General features: G+C 39.1%; 1 protein-coding gene across 1 annotated transcript in view; it reads left to right on the top strand.

Annotated features, from left to right (window-relative positions):
* The first annotated feature begins 276 nt into the window (after window positions 1–276).
* LOC117526115 (solute carrier family 22 member 7-like) overlaps window positions 277–20123 on the top strand; it is a 36700-nt gene continuing 16853 nt past the window's right edge. The window contains exons 1-9 of the mRNA XM_034188138.1: window positions 277–669; window positions 791–894; window positions 7415–7569; window positions 7680–7848; window positions 7934–8057; window positions 12365–12474; window positions 16653–16867; window positions 16994–17102; window positions 17204–17410. Of these exons, the coding sequence (XP_034044029.1) occupies window positions 289–669; window positions 791–894; window positions 7415–7569; window positions 7680–7848; window positions 7934–8057; window positions 12365–12474; window positions 16653–16867; window positions 16994–17102; window positions 17204–17410 (1574 nt within the window). The 5' untranslated portion in view covers window positions 277–288. The remainder of the gene's footprint in view (window positions 670–790; window positions 895–7414; window positions 7570–7679; window positions 7849–7933; window positions 8058–12364; window positions 12475–16652; window positions 16868–16993; window positions 17103–17203; window positions 17411–20123) is intronic.

Below are 20123 nucleotides of genomic sequence, written 5' to 3'. Positions count from 1 at the left end.
TCAGTTGGTTTCGTGGGTGAATAGTGCCGTTTTGGACAAAGTTCGTTTTAATCAGATGCCTTTAAAAATGCAGGTTGCGCTGACCTTTCACTAACAGTAGAACTCACGACTGGTTGTTACTGCTGAAAAATATAGTTCACCTACTCACGCACAACACAAATGACTTTTTAGAAGATGATATTAATGATTGACACTGTGCTAGTGAATTAATCTTCACCTCCACTGTCCCGTCACCTCCCTTTAGTCTTTTGTCAGTTGGAGTTGCACTGGCTCTAGAAGCACAGCAAAATGAAGTTTGATAACATACTTTCAGACATTAACGGCTTTGGAAAATTCCAAATTCAGCTAATCTTGATTCAGTCACTCTCTCGAATCACACTGCCATGCAACTTTCTACTGAATAACTTTATGGCGGCTGTACCGCCACACCACTGTGACCTCAGCCCTCTGGACTATGGAAACGTCTTTAGGAACTTAACTCTGGAACAGAAACTGTCTGTCGGTATTCCAGCAGAGTCAGACGGAACTCTCAGCTACTGTAAGATGTATTCAAAACCACAATATCATCATCTGTCGGGCTCAAACAGCAGTGACAGTGCTGAAATAGTTCTGTGTCAGAGTGGATGGGTGTATGACAACAGCACCTTTAAATCTACTTTGGCAACAGAGGTGAGTTTCTCTCAACAAACATTTATTTCTTTAACAGCTTATTTATTATAACAAGATGTTGCTCATCATCAGTATAATTAATACAACAGTGAAAAAATGACTGTAAAATACTTTTTTCCAGTGGGATCTCGTGTGCAGCAGAAAAAGCATGAACAAAGCAACAGCCACCGTTTTTTTTATTGGTGTTATGTTGGGTGCGCCTTTATTTGGATATCTCAGTGACAGGTAAGCGATGCTAAAGAAACAGGTGAAAAATACATAATACATCCTGAAATTTGTTACTTGCTCACTGCTATAAATTTGAGAAGTTGAGATGCTTCAATTTCAAAATTTAAATTCCCAAATTAACATTGAGAGCATGAGTTTGTTAAAGCACAGAAAAGTCAGATGAATATGCACATTCAGAAAAGGAACAAAACAGGACCACAATATGTGACAGTTACATAATGGTACCAGTGATGCCGGTAGTAACGCGTTACTCTAATCTGACCACTTTTTTAATAACGAGTAATCTGACGCGTTAATCTTTCCAAATCAGTAATCAGATTAAAGTTACTTCTCCATGTCACTGTGCGTTACTATTATTTTTCATTGTGGGTCGATAACAGCATTAAACTTGGTCTGTGGGCAGGAGGTCGGGGTTCGACTGAACTACACACTTTAAGCGAGCTGTGAGTTTTTAATCCGCGGTTTTTTGCAGCTGCTCGACTCGTCCTCACCTCTTAAAGCGCGGTGATCAGCACACCTGCACTGAACTTTACAAAGACATTTTTATGTTTTTTCCTCCTTTATTTAGAATTCTGAGCTGAGCTGCTCTGTATCTGGTCGTTAAAAACAGCTGATCCTCCGCGACGAGTCAACAACTAACACTATTTTCCACTCAAATGCACCTAAACGCTCTTTCTGAGGACCACATGATGTGAAAACGCAATAAAACTTTCTTACCTGTAAATCTGGTCCTGTTTTCTGCATAAATAAATGTTATCCATTCTTTGTGCTCAAACGCCAAAGCAGGGGCGAATCCAGATGGAATGGGGGCGTGGGGCAAGGATGTGCCCCCCACAACACCCCTAGATTAAAGGTCCAGTTTTGAAGCCGTTTTTCTTACTACAACTACTAATATTGCATAAAATAATAATAATTTCGACAAGTAAAATGTTTAGAGAGAATTTAAATGTTAGAAAAATGTTAGAATTTAATAGTTACCTTTATAAACAATGTAGGCTCGAAATTGCAAGTTTTACTGTTACAGTGCTGTCAACAGTTAAATATGAGGTCAAGAAAGACGTCTTTATTTTACTTTTTATAAAACAAGTATTTATTTTCATTGAAGTCAAGAAAGGGTGACTATAAAGTGAGTTTTGGCAAAACAAGTATCATTGTCATGTTGAGGTGGCAGAGGGTTGTTGTCGGCAGCTGGGAAAAGTAACTAAAAAAGTAACTAGTAATCTAACAGTTACTTTTACAATTGAGTAATCAGTAAAGTAACTAAGTTACTTTTACAATTGAGTAATCAGTAAAGTAACTAAGTTACTTTTTCAAAGTAACTGTGGCAACACTGAATGGTACACAGCACTCCCCTTGGGTTCATTCAGTAAATGTGACACATAATTTCCAGTTTTCTCGAAATTACCGGAATTCTGGGTTTTTACTTACTGGGTTTTTGGTGAACGTTTCTGAGTTATTTTTTGATAACATACGTCAGAATTCATTCACTTCCATTCAGTTTGATACCCCAAACACACTCAAAAAAATTACTTGCTCAGGTATTTCCACCCAAGTAAAATGTGTTAATTTCATTAGAAATAATTTTGCTGAGTGACCTAAGTGTAAATTTGTTGGGCCAACATGATGAATTTGTGTTACTTTTACCTAATTACCAAGGTTCAGGCCAACTATATTGGTAAGGGTAAATGTAGACCTAAATGGAAATTTGTTGGGTCAGCATGATGAATTTGCGTTACTGTTACTCACTTACCATGGTTCAGGCCAACTATATTAGTAAGTGTAAATGTAACAAAAATAAAAAGTAAGTCCGTTCGGCTCCTCCCTTGTTTGCACTCGGGGTCCCCACAGAAAATCTGAGGTGGATCTGCATGTTGAATTGGCACAGGTTTTATGCCAGATGCCCTTCCTGATGCAACTCCACATTATATGGAAAAATGTGGCAGGGGTGGGGTTTGAACTGGGAACCTCCGTGCTGTAAGGGTAAATGTAACACACTGATGTAATGTCCTTGGGCCGTTCACACTTGTTTGATATGATTGTAAGTAGGGATGCACCGATGCCGATACCAGTATTGGGTATCGGCCCAATCCCGTATTCATTTACTCATACTTGTACTCATAAAAAGTCTCTGATACTTCTTGACCTGATACCGCTTTACAGCAGTGTGACGTTAACCTCTCAATGGGGGTTTTTTATGCACATGCTCTGTAGTTTCCGGACTATAAGCTGCAACTTTTACGTTTTACTTTTTGAACACTGTGGCACTTTTTTTTTATACATTTTGCACACTACGGCATTGGCTGATGTGGAGTAAATTCAAACATGGAGTAACTAAATAATAAAGTCGTCTTATCTTTTCATCTCAGTGGAATTCATTCTTAAGAAAAAAAAATCCACATAAAGCTTGGAAAACGAAGTATGAAATACTTTAATTCCTTCTCGTTGCTGAAGAAAAGTTCCGATCTGTGACACCACACTTTGCGCCTGATCATGAAGGTAGCTTGCTTCATGATCAGATCATCGTTATACACCGGAGGTCGTCCATATCAGATTGCTGAGTTGCAGCACTTCAAGAGACTGTCCAGGTCGATGGGTGACCAGCTTAGTCTGCCCCAGGCCAAGTGGAATCCATTTGCTGGGTGTGCGTCTGTGGTGCTGTGAGCGGAGCCTTCTCTCCCCCCCTCCACCTACAGGCGGCGCTTTGCGTCAAACTGAAAGACTCACAGTGCGCATCATTCATTAATGTCTCAGTTACCATCAGGCGATACGGTCATGATGCACAAAGAAAAAAATGAAATAAAACAATGTTACAATTACACAGCTTTACCTCCGTGTGTAGCGGAGACGCGTGTGTGCATTTGGTCCCAGTTGCTCCTCAATATTTACATGTTCCCCATTCAGAAAAAAACAGCATTTATGGTACTACATATTTGTGTATGTTACCAGTACGTATTTAATGAAAAGTTTAAAAAATGTTTCTGTGTTACATCTTTCTGCGTACTATAAAAGTTATTGATGGACAGTTTCAGTTCTGTTCCTGGTGTAGCATATTTTATAGAGCTGAAGTCCCCAGGTTCCATGTATGTGAGATGTCTGTCAGTGTCATGTTTGTTAAGAAAGACACGATATCATTTTTAATGGCAAAATAAATAAAGAGACCAAGAATCAAATTTATTTATAGTTCTAAATATTAAGGTGTTTTTACATTGCATTTTATTATTATAACAGACGGTGTGAGATTCTCTAACTAAAAAATTCCCTTTGAAATTGCTGTTGTTTTTTTTAATCAAAACTTTATTTCAACAAAAACAATAACAAACAGTAAACAAACAAAAGACAAGGCCACAGTAACATTTACAGTATTATCTCCCACAACATTATTCTTTTTTCCTTCAGCATCTGTTCAACATAATATGCAAATGTAACCAATCTATTCTTCACTCTGCGTTGTGGTGTGTAGGGTTAGTAACTGCTGATGTGGTGTGGATGGTCACACAGGCCACGGCGTGAAAAATTGGAGGGGGAAGGCGCTCACTCCATTTAATGACTGGTGATCTGGTAATTCATAAAATAAAACAAAACTTCAGTTCAGGTCCATCTGGCTCCACACTCTCTTCCATTAGAGCAAGCAAAAAGGGTCCAGGAGGGAATAAGATAAAACATATTATATAACGGCTGAGTGGATCCTTGTCATTTGACTGGTGCTTTGTATATCACATGTGTTGTATTGCATTTAGAGTGCAGCTTGGTTCCATTTAGAGTGCAAATTTGTTTCCATACGTTTGGTACCATTGCACTCTGCACACACACACACACACACACACACACACACACACACACACATGCACGAGCGCATGTCTCATGTACCCGCGCCCACATGTGCACACATGCGCGTGCCCACACAAAACACGCACGTGCACGCACACACAAAACAAATCCACTGTGGTGTCTGGAGGCTGTTGGCAGGAAGCTGGAATGAAAAGCTGGACTAATTTTAATGTGATTTTTTTTCACTGCACTGAGGATGTACAGTCTTTTTTTGGTAGTACACACACGCACAAGCGCCGACCAGGTTTGACTTGAATTTTTTTTTCGCTGCACTGAGGACATACACAGTTGACCGACCCGGTCGCGTGTGTGTGCGTGGGGGACAACGACACAATGATTTAATTGAGCTAAGTGATGCTGCTAATTCTTGTAACATATACACATACACACACAAAATCCACTCCGCTGTAAGCCGTCTGGATGCATGAAGACCTGTTCACATGAAACACATGATTTTTGGCTGGACTGAGGAACTACACAAAATCTTTTCTTTTTTATTGTTATGGAAGTCCAAAGTCAGTTCACAGCATCACTGGACTGCACGTTACAATTTGGACTTTAGCGGCAGTGGAACACCAAAATGTAAGTCCCTTTTCTGTTGTTTATAAATTAATAAAATATCAAATGCCACGTGGCTTCTGACGTGCCAGAGTGGTCCATGTCATATGGTAAGGTTCTGTACTCTTGTCTTGGCCCAACACACCAGTCACAGTAGTGATCAGATATTTAGCTGTGATCTGGGTCTCTGTGTGTGGATGGCCGCGTGGTTGTGGCCGTCACCACAATTCGTTTTTTGGGTGCTCTTAAGAGGATTAACACTATGGTGTTCTGGATTAGGGTATGGATGCTCACTAATTAGACAACAGACTGTTGCTGTCACTGTTTGTTCATGTGTGGTTGTTTGTCATGGTAAGTCGTATGGTTGGGGCCCCGTCTCCTCGGTGTCTCAAGTCACAGTTATTGTCTTCACCACTTGTCTCTCGTTCTTGTCTGTCTTTGTGTTGTTTTTGTGGTCGGCCCTTCCTGATAAAAGCTGTCGGTTGGCTTTGAGTGGGATGTTGTAGGCTGATCGGGAAGAGCGGATGGGGGTCACACACACACCACATTCACTCATGCACTACATACCTTCTGTCTTGCAAGAATAAATTGCATATATGTGTATTAATGTTTATAAATGGTTCTGCCAGTGTGGCATTTACCATTACTATATATGCAGACAGGGGGAAAAAAAGAACAAAAAAGAACAAAAAGAACAAAAATAAATAAATAAATAAATAAAATATCAAATGACAAGGATCTATTTTAGCCATTATATAAAACAAATAATGAATGTTTTTACATTCTTTCAATGGAACGGATATTTCATGAGGTGAAAGCTGGAACAAACATTCAACAAGCCTTGTTGAATGGTATGTTCCAGCATTCACCTCATGAAATATTCATACCATTGAACTCATAAACATTCATTATTTGTATACCTGGTAATTCATAAAATAAAACATCAGTTCAAGTCCATCTGGCTCCACATTCTATAAAAAACATATATATATATATATACGAGATATAAGGAAACAGATGACGCGGACCACATACCTCTTCCATTAGATCAAGCCATAAAGGGAAGAGGTGGATGGATACTCCCAAATTTATAGCGGAACAAAAGCGACGAAGAAAGGGACACCCTCAATAAAGAAGAGCCCGGAAGACCAACTAAAATACAGAGCAATGCACACAAAAAATAGTACCGGGTAATACTGAAACTATAAGAAAACAATGGGACAACCAAAAACCAATTTACAGAGATTTATGTCCATATTAACTCTGTTACACAAATAATATGCAAATTAGACGATGACATCATTTAGCGACTTCTTGTGACATGTCGGACAGCCAATATAGCTACTTTTCTTACTGAGGAGTTGGCAACACTGGTTTGCAAGCGGCCAAAAATCTCCAAAGAAGAAGGGTTTACTTTTCTGTGGACATTAAAAGTTATGAGTTGCGTATTTCTTCCAGTAATCATACATTAAGTGGAGCTAACAAGTGAAGCTTGCTAAAAATGCTAACATCGTTAACATACAGACGAGAGTTTAACTCTCAGTCTGCGAGTCATAACCACAACAGTAATGAGTCTGAGAAATGGAACTTCTGCAAATTTGTCTGAGATGAGTGAGTAAATGAAAATAATATGTGACGTTACTGCTCTACTGAAGTTTATTCTCGAGGTCGGTGCCACGTCACTTCAGCAAAGTGAACAATCCGAAGGTGAGAATTCTTACTTCCGTGACTGGCTGTTCAGTTAAAACACACTCTATTGAAATCAGCAGGTCTGGTTTTGTCCCTAAGTTGTTTCTATCAACCAGCTATCGTTGCCTGGAATGGTGAGATTTATACACCAAGCTGACCTGAAATTAACCATTGTACATTAAATTGACTTTATTTACGAGTCTGATATGTATTTATTGAGTTCGGTGATGTGTACACCGACAAAACCCAACCCTATAGGTTAAATGCCTGGATGACCAACCTCGAGAATTAGCTAAAGCCTTTTAGGCCTACTGCTGGCTTGTGATTTATGAAGCCTTGTTTGTATTTACAGGGTCCTGGTGGCCACTAAGGCCAGTGTTGCTTTATGCCTTGTTTTACTGGTTTAAGTCATTGCTTTCAAAACTGTTCTTTTCAAAACCAGGTTTGGTAGACGGCCGCTCCTGTTGGTTTCTTATCTGTCTTCCATGGTGTTTGCAGTCCTGAGTGCGTTCTCCACATCTTACATAATGTTTTTCATCATGAGAATTTTTACTGGAATGTCACTTGCAGGAATAAGTATAATAAGTATTGTCCTGAGTAAGTATGGTTTTTGGTAAGTCTATGTTTTATTTCACTAGGATGAAGAAAAAGAAAGTTTGTGTTTTTGAGAAATAAAATATGGGCTTTCTAACTTCTTATTTCTGTAGATGTTGAATGGTTCAGCATTGATCACCGGACCTTTGCTGGTATAATCGTAAGCCTGGATTGGACTTTAGGGTCATGTATTCTGGTTGGAATTGCATACTGTGTAAATCAGTGGAGGATGCTAATACTGGCAGTGACTTCACCCCTGATACTGTCTGTCATTGCATGGAGGTATTGTATTTTGAACTGGTACATTCATGTGGTTTGAGATGTTCAAGAAATACAAAACTTGCTCTAACCAAGCCTATCCTGTTAGGTGGCTTCCAGAGTCTGCTAGGTGGCTCTTGGCCAATGGAAAGGCAGAAGATGCTCTTTTTTATATCAAGAAATGCGCTGAGACAAACAACAGATCAGAACGCTTAGCAGACATCACACCAATGGTATGTGTCAGTGTGGGTTTTACTATACGTACACGCAGTTAACCAAAAGATTTTAATTAAGGAACATTTCTTGTTAAAGGCATAGTCCACTTTAATCTCCCACAAACCTGCCAAAATTTACTTTGTTTTGAAACTGTAATCATGACTACGACAGCGTTTTAGGGCCACAATGAGGTTTTTTTTTTTTGGTTTTTTTTGAGTTCGAGAATGTAGTAATGCTATTATGACAATAAAGTCGTAATTTTATGAGAAAAAAATTCATAATATTACAAGAATAAAGTCATAATATTATGAGAATAAACTTGTAATATTATGAGAATAAACTTGTAATTTTATGAGAATAAAGACCTGGAAGATTTGGAGGAAATCGCCTCATTCGTGGAGGAGGAACTGGCTGTCTGCAAGGCTGTTCTGGATGCATCAGTGGGCTATTCAAAGGGGTTTTGTGGTTTCTCAAGAAACAATCAGACTGGTGATCAAGATTTTGGATCCAGAAGGAGCAGAGCTATGGCGGGCATGGCGTCTCCGCCATCGGCAGTACACCATCAGAGGCCCCAAATGGCATATGGCATATGGGCTCATACGATAAACTTAAACTTTATGGCATTGACTCCGGTAAAGTTAGGAAGATATTCAGAGATTTGAAGTTCACGGCTCAATAAATCTTAAGAGAAACATTGTCGAAAAGCAACTAACACTAGTTTCTAACCTCAGGAAGGTAGACAATGAGCTAGAACTTTATTTTTACCCATATGCGCTGTCCTCTGAGCTGGAAAAAATAACATGGCACCACAGAGGAGGTTGTCATGGAGGCTGTTTTGTGCGCTGTCAAGATTTAGTTTGAGCTTTTTCTGCTGAAGCGGCGCTGAAGCTCATATAAAAGCACAATCAAGTTAAAATACTACCCGACAAGTAGTACCACCGTAATGCCAAGATTACGTAACTTTAATATACGTATGGTGTAATTTCATGCAGTGCTTGGTTGTATCAAATGCCAGAAAATGAGTAACTTAGATAGCAGCTAATGCTACAAACACAGCTTACCCATTTGTCTCACTAGCATCCGCCATGGCTTCTTCAACAGAGCGTTATACGTGGTGTGTCCATAAAGTAACGGTCCTTTTTATTTTTTTTAAAACTATATGGATTTCATTCATATGTTTTTACGTCAGACATGCTTGAACCCTCGTGCGCATGCGTTAGTTTTTCCACGCCTGTCGGTGACGTCATTCGCCTGTGAGCACGCCTTGGGAAGGAGTGGTCCCGCCCCCCTCATCGGATTTTCATTGTCTGGAAATGGCGGAATGAAAAGGACTTTTTTCCATCAGAATTTTTTTCAGAAGCTGTTAGAGACTGGCAACTGGAAACCATTCGAAAAATTTATCTGGCTTTCGGTGAAAATTTTACGGGCTTCACAGAGAATAAGGACTGTTACTACAGCTTTAAGGACCCCTTTAAGGACGCTCGGTGTGCCGCGCTCCGAGCTGCGACGACGAGGCACAAACCACTGGACCATTTCTAAGCTGATGGCTCTGTGGATACGAGACCATCGTGTGTTCTTTCTCTGGTTATCACAAGAGCTGGACATCAGCCATTTTCCGGCAGATTTCACTTTTAACAAGAGATTTTGTCATGGAAAGCTGCGCGGAGGCTTCGCGCATCACGACCGATTTGCTTTAGAAGCAAGACAAAGGAACACCTCCGTTTCGGAGTGTTAGAGGACAAGTTGGGACATGCCTATCTCGGCTTTCAATGCTTACCAGTCGAGTGAGTATAAGAGAACTTGTGGAGAGCTGGACATGTCCCAACTTGTCCTCTAACACTCCGAAACGGAGGTGTTCCTTTGTCTCGCTTCATCAGCAAATCGGTCGTGCCTCACGAAGCCTCCGCGGGGCTTTCCATGACAAAATCTCTTGTCTGTTGCTCACAGGCGAATGACGTCACCGACAGGCATGGAAAAACTCACGCATGCGCACGAGGGTTCAAGCATGTCTGATGTAAAAACATATGAATGAAATCCATATAGTTTTTGAAAAAAATAAAAAGGACCGTTACTTTATGGACAGACCTCGTAGTCCAACCATTTCTTTGGGTAAAGATCCAATGGTGTGGGTTTTTTCCTCCATAAAATTAAAAGAACAGACATAGGGACATTTGGGTGGATTTTTCAAATTCAACGCCTTTATCCAGCGCCGGAGATCCTCATCTTTCGATGAAGGAGGGAAAAAGTTAAATGCTGGTCCACAGCATTCAGATCTCTGCTTTCCATGTTCAAAACATTGTTCTGAAAGTGATAGTTTCCTCTTCTTCCAGTTGCCAGTTGTTGTGGCACCCAAGAACTGAACAATTAATGCTGCTCATGTTTGGACACTTCTATCATAGTGTGTTCCCACGTAGCTTATCATCGACGCAGTGGCAAACTGGAAGATGTTTGACAAAATGGAGCCGCCCACCCTGACTTCCTCAGTAAGGTGAATAGGAGTTCAGCCCATGGTGTTCGCAGTACATTGTTTGAAGAGATAAAAAGAAACCCAATTTTGAAAGGACTACCATCATTGCTATTCAAATGGGCCAACTAGTAACACATCACTCCTAAAAACAATCTTTGGTGTGTCACATGAGGTAAATCTGCCCTGCGATTGGATTTTGGAAAACCATGTGATGGTGAACCAATTCCAATTGGACACTCACATTGCTCACGTCATCACACAGCGTCTATGACGAGTACAAAGATGGTGGAGGGTGGCTCGAAAGTCCGTGGAGTTAACTTTTCAGCAAAAAAAAGTAAGTTTCTATCTCATATCATTAAAAAGTTATTTATATTTTAGTAAAGCTTGGTCTCAGCCATCGTATATGACGGCATCGGCTCCAGAGGGTTAAACCCTTAGATCTTCAGCAAATGTATTTATAAAGAGAAACTGCATGAACTACACAAGTTTTTTATTTTCTAATAAGTTTATTCAATGAGGACAACCAAATGCTAAATTATTGTTGTGCCGTAACTTAATTTTTGCTCAGCCTTTGTGACCCGTCTTCATGAAGTTAGATGCAAAAATGTTGAAACTGGCCCTATCCTACAATGATAAAGAATCGTTAAAAAAATTACTGGATCCGGATCGTGTTCTGGATCATTACCAAAATTTAATGACTTCTAAGTTAGGCCAAGATACACCCCTGGTAAAAATTTCATTGAAATCCGTTGAGGATTGTTTTGAGTAATCCTGCTAACAAACCAACCAACCAACCAACCAACAAACAAATGGATGCGACCGAAAACATAACCTCCTTGGCGGAGGTAAAAACGCTCCCATGAAATTGTAGCTTACAACAGTTTGAAGTACAGAAATGTATACTACTATCAACATGATCAATACTATAGTTGAGGCCAGATACCTTTGATGTAAAATGAATTTACCCTAAAATGATAGCTTTGGAGTGAGGAGCGAATTTAGCATGAATGAACAAGATTCTTTGGCAGGTTTTTTCTGACAGTGCCTTCACGCCTTCGCTAAGTGATGTAGTGCACACTGCTGCGCCATGTGTCGGCATGCAAATTGGCCGTGCTATTAGGCCAAATTATGTATTCAAGATGGCGATGAACCTTGTGTGAAATAAAAAAATGGCCAAGCCTGATCATGCCCCATCTTAGAGTCTGAATCAACTAAGCTAACAGGCTAACCTCAGTTCGAGTTTATTACATCATATTTTGGGGGACTGGGCAATGGTTTCATTGTGGTTTTCTTTGGCGTGAGTATTAAACTTTATGAGCCACTTATTTTCTCAGTAATTATGTATTACCAGGACCTAACGGATGAACATACCGACAGCTGCTAAAAGTGATAGTGCCATTAAAATACAACATTAAATAAGGTCAGAGTTTCACTCCGTGCAAATATTAAAGCAGGGACGTCTTAGCTGTTCCATTAGGACATTTCACCACATAACATTCATACTCAGCTCTTTGGAATAAAAATGATGTGAGATCAGCCAGATTTTATTTTCTCTGGCTTATGTTTACTCTGTGTTTCTGATCATGTTTAATGAAGAGATGGTGGGACTAAAAGTCAGTTTTGTGGCTGGATTCTACTGGTTGTTGCTGATGTTTCACTGGTGCTCTATTTGTCTTTTTTCATTACCTCTTTTTAAAGTAATGCAAATTTATTGATTTTTTTTTTCCTGAAAAGTGTGAAACAAAGTGGGTGATTATAACTGAATAACCAACAGGGACATATGGAACCTACATGGATGTGTTGTTAATGAACATTTTTATTGTATCTATTCATTTATTTTGTGCTGTTTATTTACAGAAATTACTGGAATCTGCAGAAAGTGATGCTGGAGTTAAGAACTACACATTTTTAGATCTTTTCAGGACCCCAAATATGAGGAAACTTGCCATTTATACAGGGATAGTGTGGTAAGTTTAAATGAGATTGAACATTTTGTGAATGGTTCAAAAGGCAACACTGGTGACAGTTTTCAAAAACTAATATCTATACAGTGTGATAAAGTGTTAATTATTGATCATTCAATTATCACTGTTTGAATACTGATATGATCTCAGGGCAGAGAACAGGGCATGAAGGAAAAGCTCAAAGCTTTTCAATCAGGGACATTCCAAGGTCATACACAGGTGATCAACCAAACAAGCAGATGGGTTAACCAAAGAACAGGCAGAGTCAAAACACAGGACTCGATTGTACCAAAAAAAAAACAAACAAAAAAAAAACAGTCCAGTAAATGTCAGGCAAGGCTCGGAAAACACAGGGAGCTCCCACAGGTTTGCAATACGAGATCAGACTCTGAAAATATAAACTACGAGGAGACACTGAGGAATAAGGCATTCAAGCAAAGAGGCAACACAAAAGTGGGGTTTAAATAGACTTTGGGTTATGAGGGAAAACGACACATGTGACAGGACAAACAGGAAAAAGTAAATGAAAACAGACAAAGGAAGACCATGTCAAAAAAAAACAAAAAAAAACAGGAAGAGAACTTGAACAGTCACACATTTAGAAGAAAACATATAATTGGAAATAAATATCCCAGACAGCAGTCAGTGTGAGCAGAGCAGGTGGGTAGCCCTGAGTTTGAATCTCGCTCAAGCTGCCTGTTAACATCTACAACCCCAATTCCAATGAAGTTGGGACGTTGTGTAAAATGTAAATTAAAAACAATGCAATGATTTGCAAATCCTCTGCAACCTATATTCAATTGAATACACCACAAAGACAAGATATTTAATGTTCAAACTGATAAACTTTATTGTTTTTGTACAAATATTTGCTCATTTTGAAATGGATGCCTGCAACACGTTTCAAAAAAGCTGGGACAGTGGTATGTTTACCATTGTGTTACATCACCTTTCCTTCTAACAACACTCAATAAGCATTTGGAAACTGAGGACACTAATTGTTGAAGCTTTGTAGGTGGAATTCTTTCCCATTCTTGCTTGATGTACGACTTCAGTTGTTCAACAGTCTTCATTGTCTTATTTTGCACTTCATAATGCACCACACATTTTCAATGGGTGACAGGTCTGGACTGCAGGCAGGCCAGTCTAGTACCCGCACTCTTTTACTATGAACCCACGCTGTTGTAACACGTGTAGAATGTGACTTGGCTGAAATAATCAGGGACGTCCCTGAAAAAGACGTTGCTTGGATGGCAGCCTGTGTTGCTCCAAAACCTGGATGTACCTTTCAGCATTGATGGTGCCATCACAGATGAGTAAGTTGCCCATGCCATGGGCACTAACACACCCCATACCCTCACAGATGATGGCTTTTGAACTTTGCGCTGGTAACAATCTGGATAGTCTTTTCCCTCTTTTGTCCAGAGGACACGACATCCATGATTTCCAAAAACAATTTGAAATGTGGACTCATTAGACCACAGCACACTTTTCCACTTTGCATCTGTCCATTTCAAATGAGCTCAGGCCCAGAGAAGGCAGTGGCATTTCTGGATGTTGTTGATGTGTGGCTTTCGCTTTGCATCGTAGAGTTTTAACTTGCACTTGTAGATGTAGTGACGAACTGCATTAACTGACAATGGTTTTCTGAAGTGTTCCTGAGCCCACGTGGTAAGATCCTTTACACAGTGATGTTGGTTTTTAATGCAGTGCCACCTAAGGGATCGAAGGTCACGGGCATTCAATGTTGGTTTTCAGTTTTGCCGCTTACGTGTAGAAAGTTCTCCAGATTCTCTGAATCTTCTGATTATATGATGGACTGTAGATGATAGAATCCCTAAATTCCTTGCAATTGAACGTTGAGAAAAATTGTTCTTAAACTGTTGGACTATTTTTTTACACAGTTGTTCACAAAGTGGTGATCCTCACCCTATCTTTGCTTGTGAACGACTGAGCCTTTTGGGGGTGCTCCTTTTATACCCAATCATGACACTCACCTGTTGCCAATTAACCTGTTCACCTGTGGAATGTTTCAAACAGGTGTTCTCTCATGAACTTTCCCAGTCTTTTGTTGCCCCTGTCCCAGCTTTTTTGAAATGTGTCGCAGACATCCATTTCAAAATGAGCAAATATTTGCACAAGACAAAAAAGTCTATCAGTTTGACCATTAAATATCTTGTCTTTGTGGTGTATTCAATTGAATATAGGTTGAAAAGGATTTTCAAATCATTGTATTCTGTTTTTATTTACATTTCATACAATGTCCCAACTTCATTTGAACTGGGGTTGTAATAACAAGATAAAAAATAAAAAGGAAAAAAAAAATTGAATGCGCACATGCCCAAATGTGCCCGCGCTGGTTTCATTCGAGACAATTTACATGAATGAGCAATTTACTCTTCATGCACGTGCCAGATGGGGACACAAAATGCAGGGTACACGGGGGGTCATAGTTAGGGTTAGAAGAAGGGGTTAGAGTTAGACTAGTAAAATACAAATCCATGTCACGGAAATGTCACTCAATTCATGACGAGAGCATGACAACATGGTTGGGGCAGCCCAGTCTCACGCCTTTCTGTTAGTCAGGATGAATGAGTCACATGTTGAACCAGGTTCCCTATTGCCAAAAAACAAATTCAGTTACATTAGGGAACCAACTCTTGCTGCAAATCACACTCTAATGTTGGAATGTGATGTACTTGGAAGACATTCGGATGATTGTGTTCCACACAGCTGGCAATTTTGAAAGCTTTGGCCAAGTGGCCACTGAGGCCACCACTACTTGCTAAAGAAAAACATTTGCATAAAACTGTACAATATAAAAATAATACCAAACTGTATTTTAATATACCATTTTGCAATAATAGTACATCCTTTCAAACTTTAATCAATTGTGACTGGTAATGCGCTAACTGACACCGGAACATGTTGCTATAATCACTTGATAATATGCTGTAATGTGAAGATAACAAGCTTAGGGCCCTGTCCCACTGGGGAGAGGATTGATTGCGCATGAATTGAGTATACAAATCATGGGCGTTCGTTGTCGTCCGCAACAAAAATGGCCAAAAATGACAAATGTCCCACTATGAATTATGGATATATTAATAATATATAGCGAATATATGATGAACAATCACGGTTATATAACGCATGTAGTGAAGAAACTGATCCGACACATTGAGATTATCACGGCAGTATTACGGGTGTATTATGAATGCATCGCACACGTGTTGCGCGTGCACGGCATCTGCATTGCGGTCATAAAAGAAGCTCACTCGGGCCGTCGGCATCACTATTCACACCAACAATACAGCTTCTGGAGCATTTGCTGGACTTGGACAAATTGATCACAGAGTGTTGTCATGTGAGGGTTAACTGTTCATGAGTTTGAGGAGCGGGAGGGGGGAAGCCACTCTGGGTGTGAGACGGTGTTTTTTTTTTTTTTTTTTGAGTGAGTTGTGGATAAACAGCAACTCTTCCTTTTGTTGGTGTTAAAAGTCCTGGATTGCAGCAGCTACGCGTATTACGTCTTTGTGGATTCACACAGCCGGACCGGAACTGACTGGCAGGTATGTCGCTTTCTGCCACACTTTGGGTTTATGTGACGTGTTTGTTATGCATTCACAGATTGTCCGCAAATCAGCTGCAAAGCAGATGTAATTTTAACGCTTTATTCGTGGCCAGTTTGTATGCATTCGCTACAACATATTTTAGTTTGTGATGTGGACATGATGGGCAGGATGTATATCTGTTTTACACACTGTCCCAGTTCGCTGCCAAGCCACAGATCCCCATCAGTTGCGGATATCAGCGGTTAACGGCAGATATACAGCGCATAGAGTGAGTATGTATTGTGTATGAATTGAGTATATATGGAGTATGTAAGGCGGATGTCATCCGCATTCAGATTTTTGAACAGCTCAAAAATCCTGGCTGCGGACCTGTATGTCTCTGCGGATGATCACGGGCGTGTTCGGATGACGGCCGACTCATACAGGCATACACGGATATTGTGGATGTTTGGTGAATATGGGCCAATTTTGTGCGCAATCCATACGCAAATCCTCCTAAACGCCAGTGGGACAGGGCCCTTAACAATGTTTTCTTTTTGAAATGATCATAGCATGTCGGCACTGATTTTAGGCACTGTTATTTACTTTTATTCTCCCCTTCTCTAGGTATGGAATTGCCTTTACATATTATGGAATAAGCCTGAATATCACAGGGTTTGGACTAAACCCATACCTAACACAGCTTTCATTTTCAGCCATCGAATTGCCAATGAAGATTGTTGCTTTTTATTCCCTGCAAAAAATTGGGAGAATGCCTGGAGAGGCAGTGGCCTTGATTGTTGCAGGACTTTGTCTCTTCATCAACATGCTTATTGCAAAAGGTCATTTGCTGGTTTCATGTAATGTTTCTCATTTTTGAATTCATTTATTTTATCCCATTTTTTAAAAATCACCCTTGGCAAGTTCATATTTAAGAAAGCAGATTAATTTTGAGTGTTTGTCCTCAGATAAACAAGTCATCCACATGGTTGTGGCCATCACTGCAAAAGCCATGTCAGAATCAGCATTTACTATCATGTATCTGTTTACCACTGAGCTTTATCCCACAGTTGTACGGTTAGTCAAGAAAAACACACCAGTACAGTAACACATTCATCTTCTTTCCCATGTGATCACAATTACAAGTTTAAATGAATCTTCTAACTTGGATTTTTCAGGCAAAATGGCTTGGGCTATACCTCCTTTTTGGCACGGATGGGTGTGTCTATATCACCACTCGTCATGCTATTGGAGGACTTGTGGCATCACCTACCTGCACTGACCTACAGTGTAGTGGCAATTGGTTCTGGTTTAGTGGCTTCGCTGCTGCCTGAAACATTAAATAGTCAACTACCTCAGTTCATCGAGGATATTGAAGAGCCAAGGTAAACTGTATGTTGTGTTGAAGCTACACTCAGAAGTGTAATCAGCAGAATACAGCACACATTGACCCCAAAATCCTGCAGCTGTTCTGGATGTGCAAATGACCCCAACACAGAGAACAAACTGTACGATGAGTCCAAAGTTCTTTAATCTCTGTTCTTTAATAGGTCAATGTCAAACACAGGAAATCAGTCAGTATGGCAATACTGTGTGTAAAAGACAAAACATAGGCAGTTTCCAGAATGCAGGCAAATAGATCAACTCACAGTTTAGACAGTAAGACCCAGCAAACTAATCCACAGGACGCTGGCAAGAGAAATGGACACATATACAGGAGTAAAGTGGTCACAAGCAAACATGGAAAAGAATGAATGAATGAATGAATGAAAACTGTTTATTTCGAACATTTGATACAACAACAATTACAAGATAGCTCAGTAAAGACAACAACAAAAAAGTTCCTACTGTGTACCCAACATGTCCGAAAAGGGGTAGGGTGAAGCATCAGCTTATTTATCCCTACCCCTTCTTCCCCACAACCAGTAATACCCTTTGCCACATATACACATAAATTCCTACACACCTAAACCGATATCAATATATATATATACATATATATACACACACATACATATACACATCAACATACACATATATACACATATACATATATACACATATATATACACAAACATAAATATACACCTACACATACCTACTTACATACAAAATACTATATATTTACAAGCCGAAGCAAACAACAAAAACACCCTAACCCTCATTACCCTTCCTCCTCCCTATACCCAGAAAAAAACATATTTTTGTACCGCTGTTTGAACTGGTTCATGCTTGGACATTGCTTGAGCCCCACTCCCAATCTGTTCCACATCCTCACCCCACAGACAGAAATACAGAAACCTTTTAATGTTGTTCGTGCCCACTGATGCTTTAAATTAAATTTCCCCCTCAGACTGTAATCCCCTGATCTGTTAAAAAACATATTTTTAATATTTGCTGGAAGTAAATTGTTTATTGCTTTATACACAATTTGTACTGTTTGAAAATGAACCAAGTCTGTGAATTTTAAGAATTAGGATTGTAAAAATAGTGGATTTGTATGATCTCTATAGCCAGTATTATGAATAATTCTTATAGCTCTTTTCTGCATTACTGACAGTGATTGTGTTGTACCTTTATAAGTATTACCCCATACCTCTGCACAGTACTGTAAATATGGTAAAACCAGTGAGCAGTAAAGAATGCGGAGTGAGTTGTGGTCCAGAATATGTTTCGCTTTGTTTAGAACTGAAATGCTTCTTGACAGTTTACTTTGTATATGTTTTATATGAGTCTTCCAGTTTATCTTATCATCTATTATCACCCCCAGAAACTTATTTTCATGTACCCTTTCAATATCTACCCCCTCGACTTGTAACTGAACCTGTATATCTGTACTACAATAGCCAAATAACATGTATTTTGTTTTACTTAAGTTTAATGATAATTTATTTCTGTCAAACCATATTTTCAATTTTCCCATTTCCATACTGATCCTCCTCAGTAACTCCTGCAAATCCCCCCCTGAACAAAAAATGCTTGTGTCATCTGCAAATAATACTAATTTTAATATTTTGGAAACATTGACAATATCATTTATATAAATTAGAAACAGTTTTGGACCCAATACTGACCCCTGTGGGACGCCACAAGCATTGTCCAAGCATGATGATGTATATTCCCCCAACTTCACAAACTGTTTTCTGTTACTTAAGTAGCTTCTCACCCAGTGCAACACCAACCCCCTAATCCCATACTGTTCAAGTTTATTGATTAATATGTCATGATTAATTGTATCAAAAGCCTTTTTAAGATCTATAAATATTCCAACTGAATGTAATTTGTGGTCTATGGCGTTTGTAATCTCCTCAACTGATTCTATTAATGCAAGTGATGTTGAACTATGTGCTCTGAATCCATATTGACTATCAGTAAGTAATTTATGTTTATTTATGAATTTGTCTAATCTATTATTGAATAACTTTTCTAATAATTTGGAAAATTGTGGAAGCAAAGAAACAGGTCTATAATTTGTGAAGTGGTGTCTATCCCCAGTCTTATACAGCGGCACAACCTTAGCTATTTTCATTTGATTGGGAAATTTACCGGTTTGAAATGATAAGTTACAGATGTATGTTAATGGTTCTACAATCCATTCAATGACCTGTTTTACCACCACCATATCAATTTCATTTAAATCGGTAGATGTTTTATATTTACAATTATTCACAATGTCTATAATTTCATTTCCATCCACTGCTGTGAGGAACATTGAACAGGGATTTCTTTCTATGAGATTATTATCCCAATCCTCAGGTTGGGAATCGGGAATTTTTTCTGCCAAGCTTGGTCCAATATTTACAAAAAAATTATTAAAACCGTTGACTACCTCATCCTTATTTTCCTTCTTGACATTATTATCAATGAAATACTGAGGGTAACTCTGTTTTTTATTACCATTTTTGATAATGCTATTTAATATATCCCATATTCCTTTAATATTGTTTTTGTTATTATATAATATGTTACTATAATATTCCTTCCTACATACCCGTATAATATTAGTTAATCTATTTTTGTATTTCTTATATCTATTTTCTGCCTCTTTAGTCTTTAGTTTTATGAATTCTCTATACAGTGTATTTTTCTTATTACATG

This window comes from Thalassophryne amazonica, chromosome 15, assembly GCF_902500255.1.
Source record: "Thalassophryne amazonica chromosome 15, fThaAma1.1, whole genome shotgun sequence".
NCBI classification, from domain to species: Eukaryota; Metazoa; Chordata; class Actinopteri; order Batrachoidiformes; family Batrachoididae; genus Thalassophryne; species Thalassophryne amazonica.
This window is presented reverse-complemented; position numbering and strand designations above follow the sequence as displayed.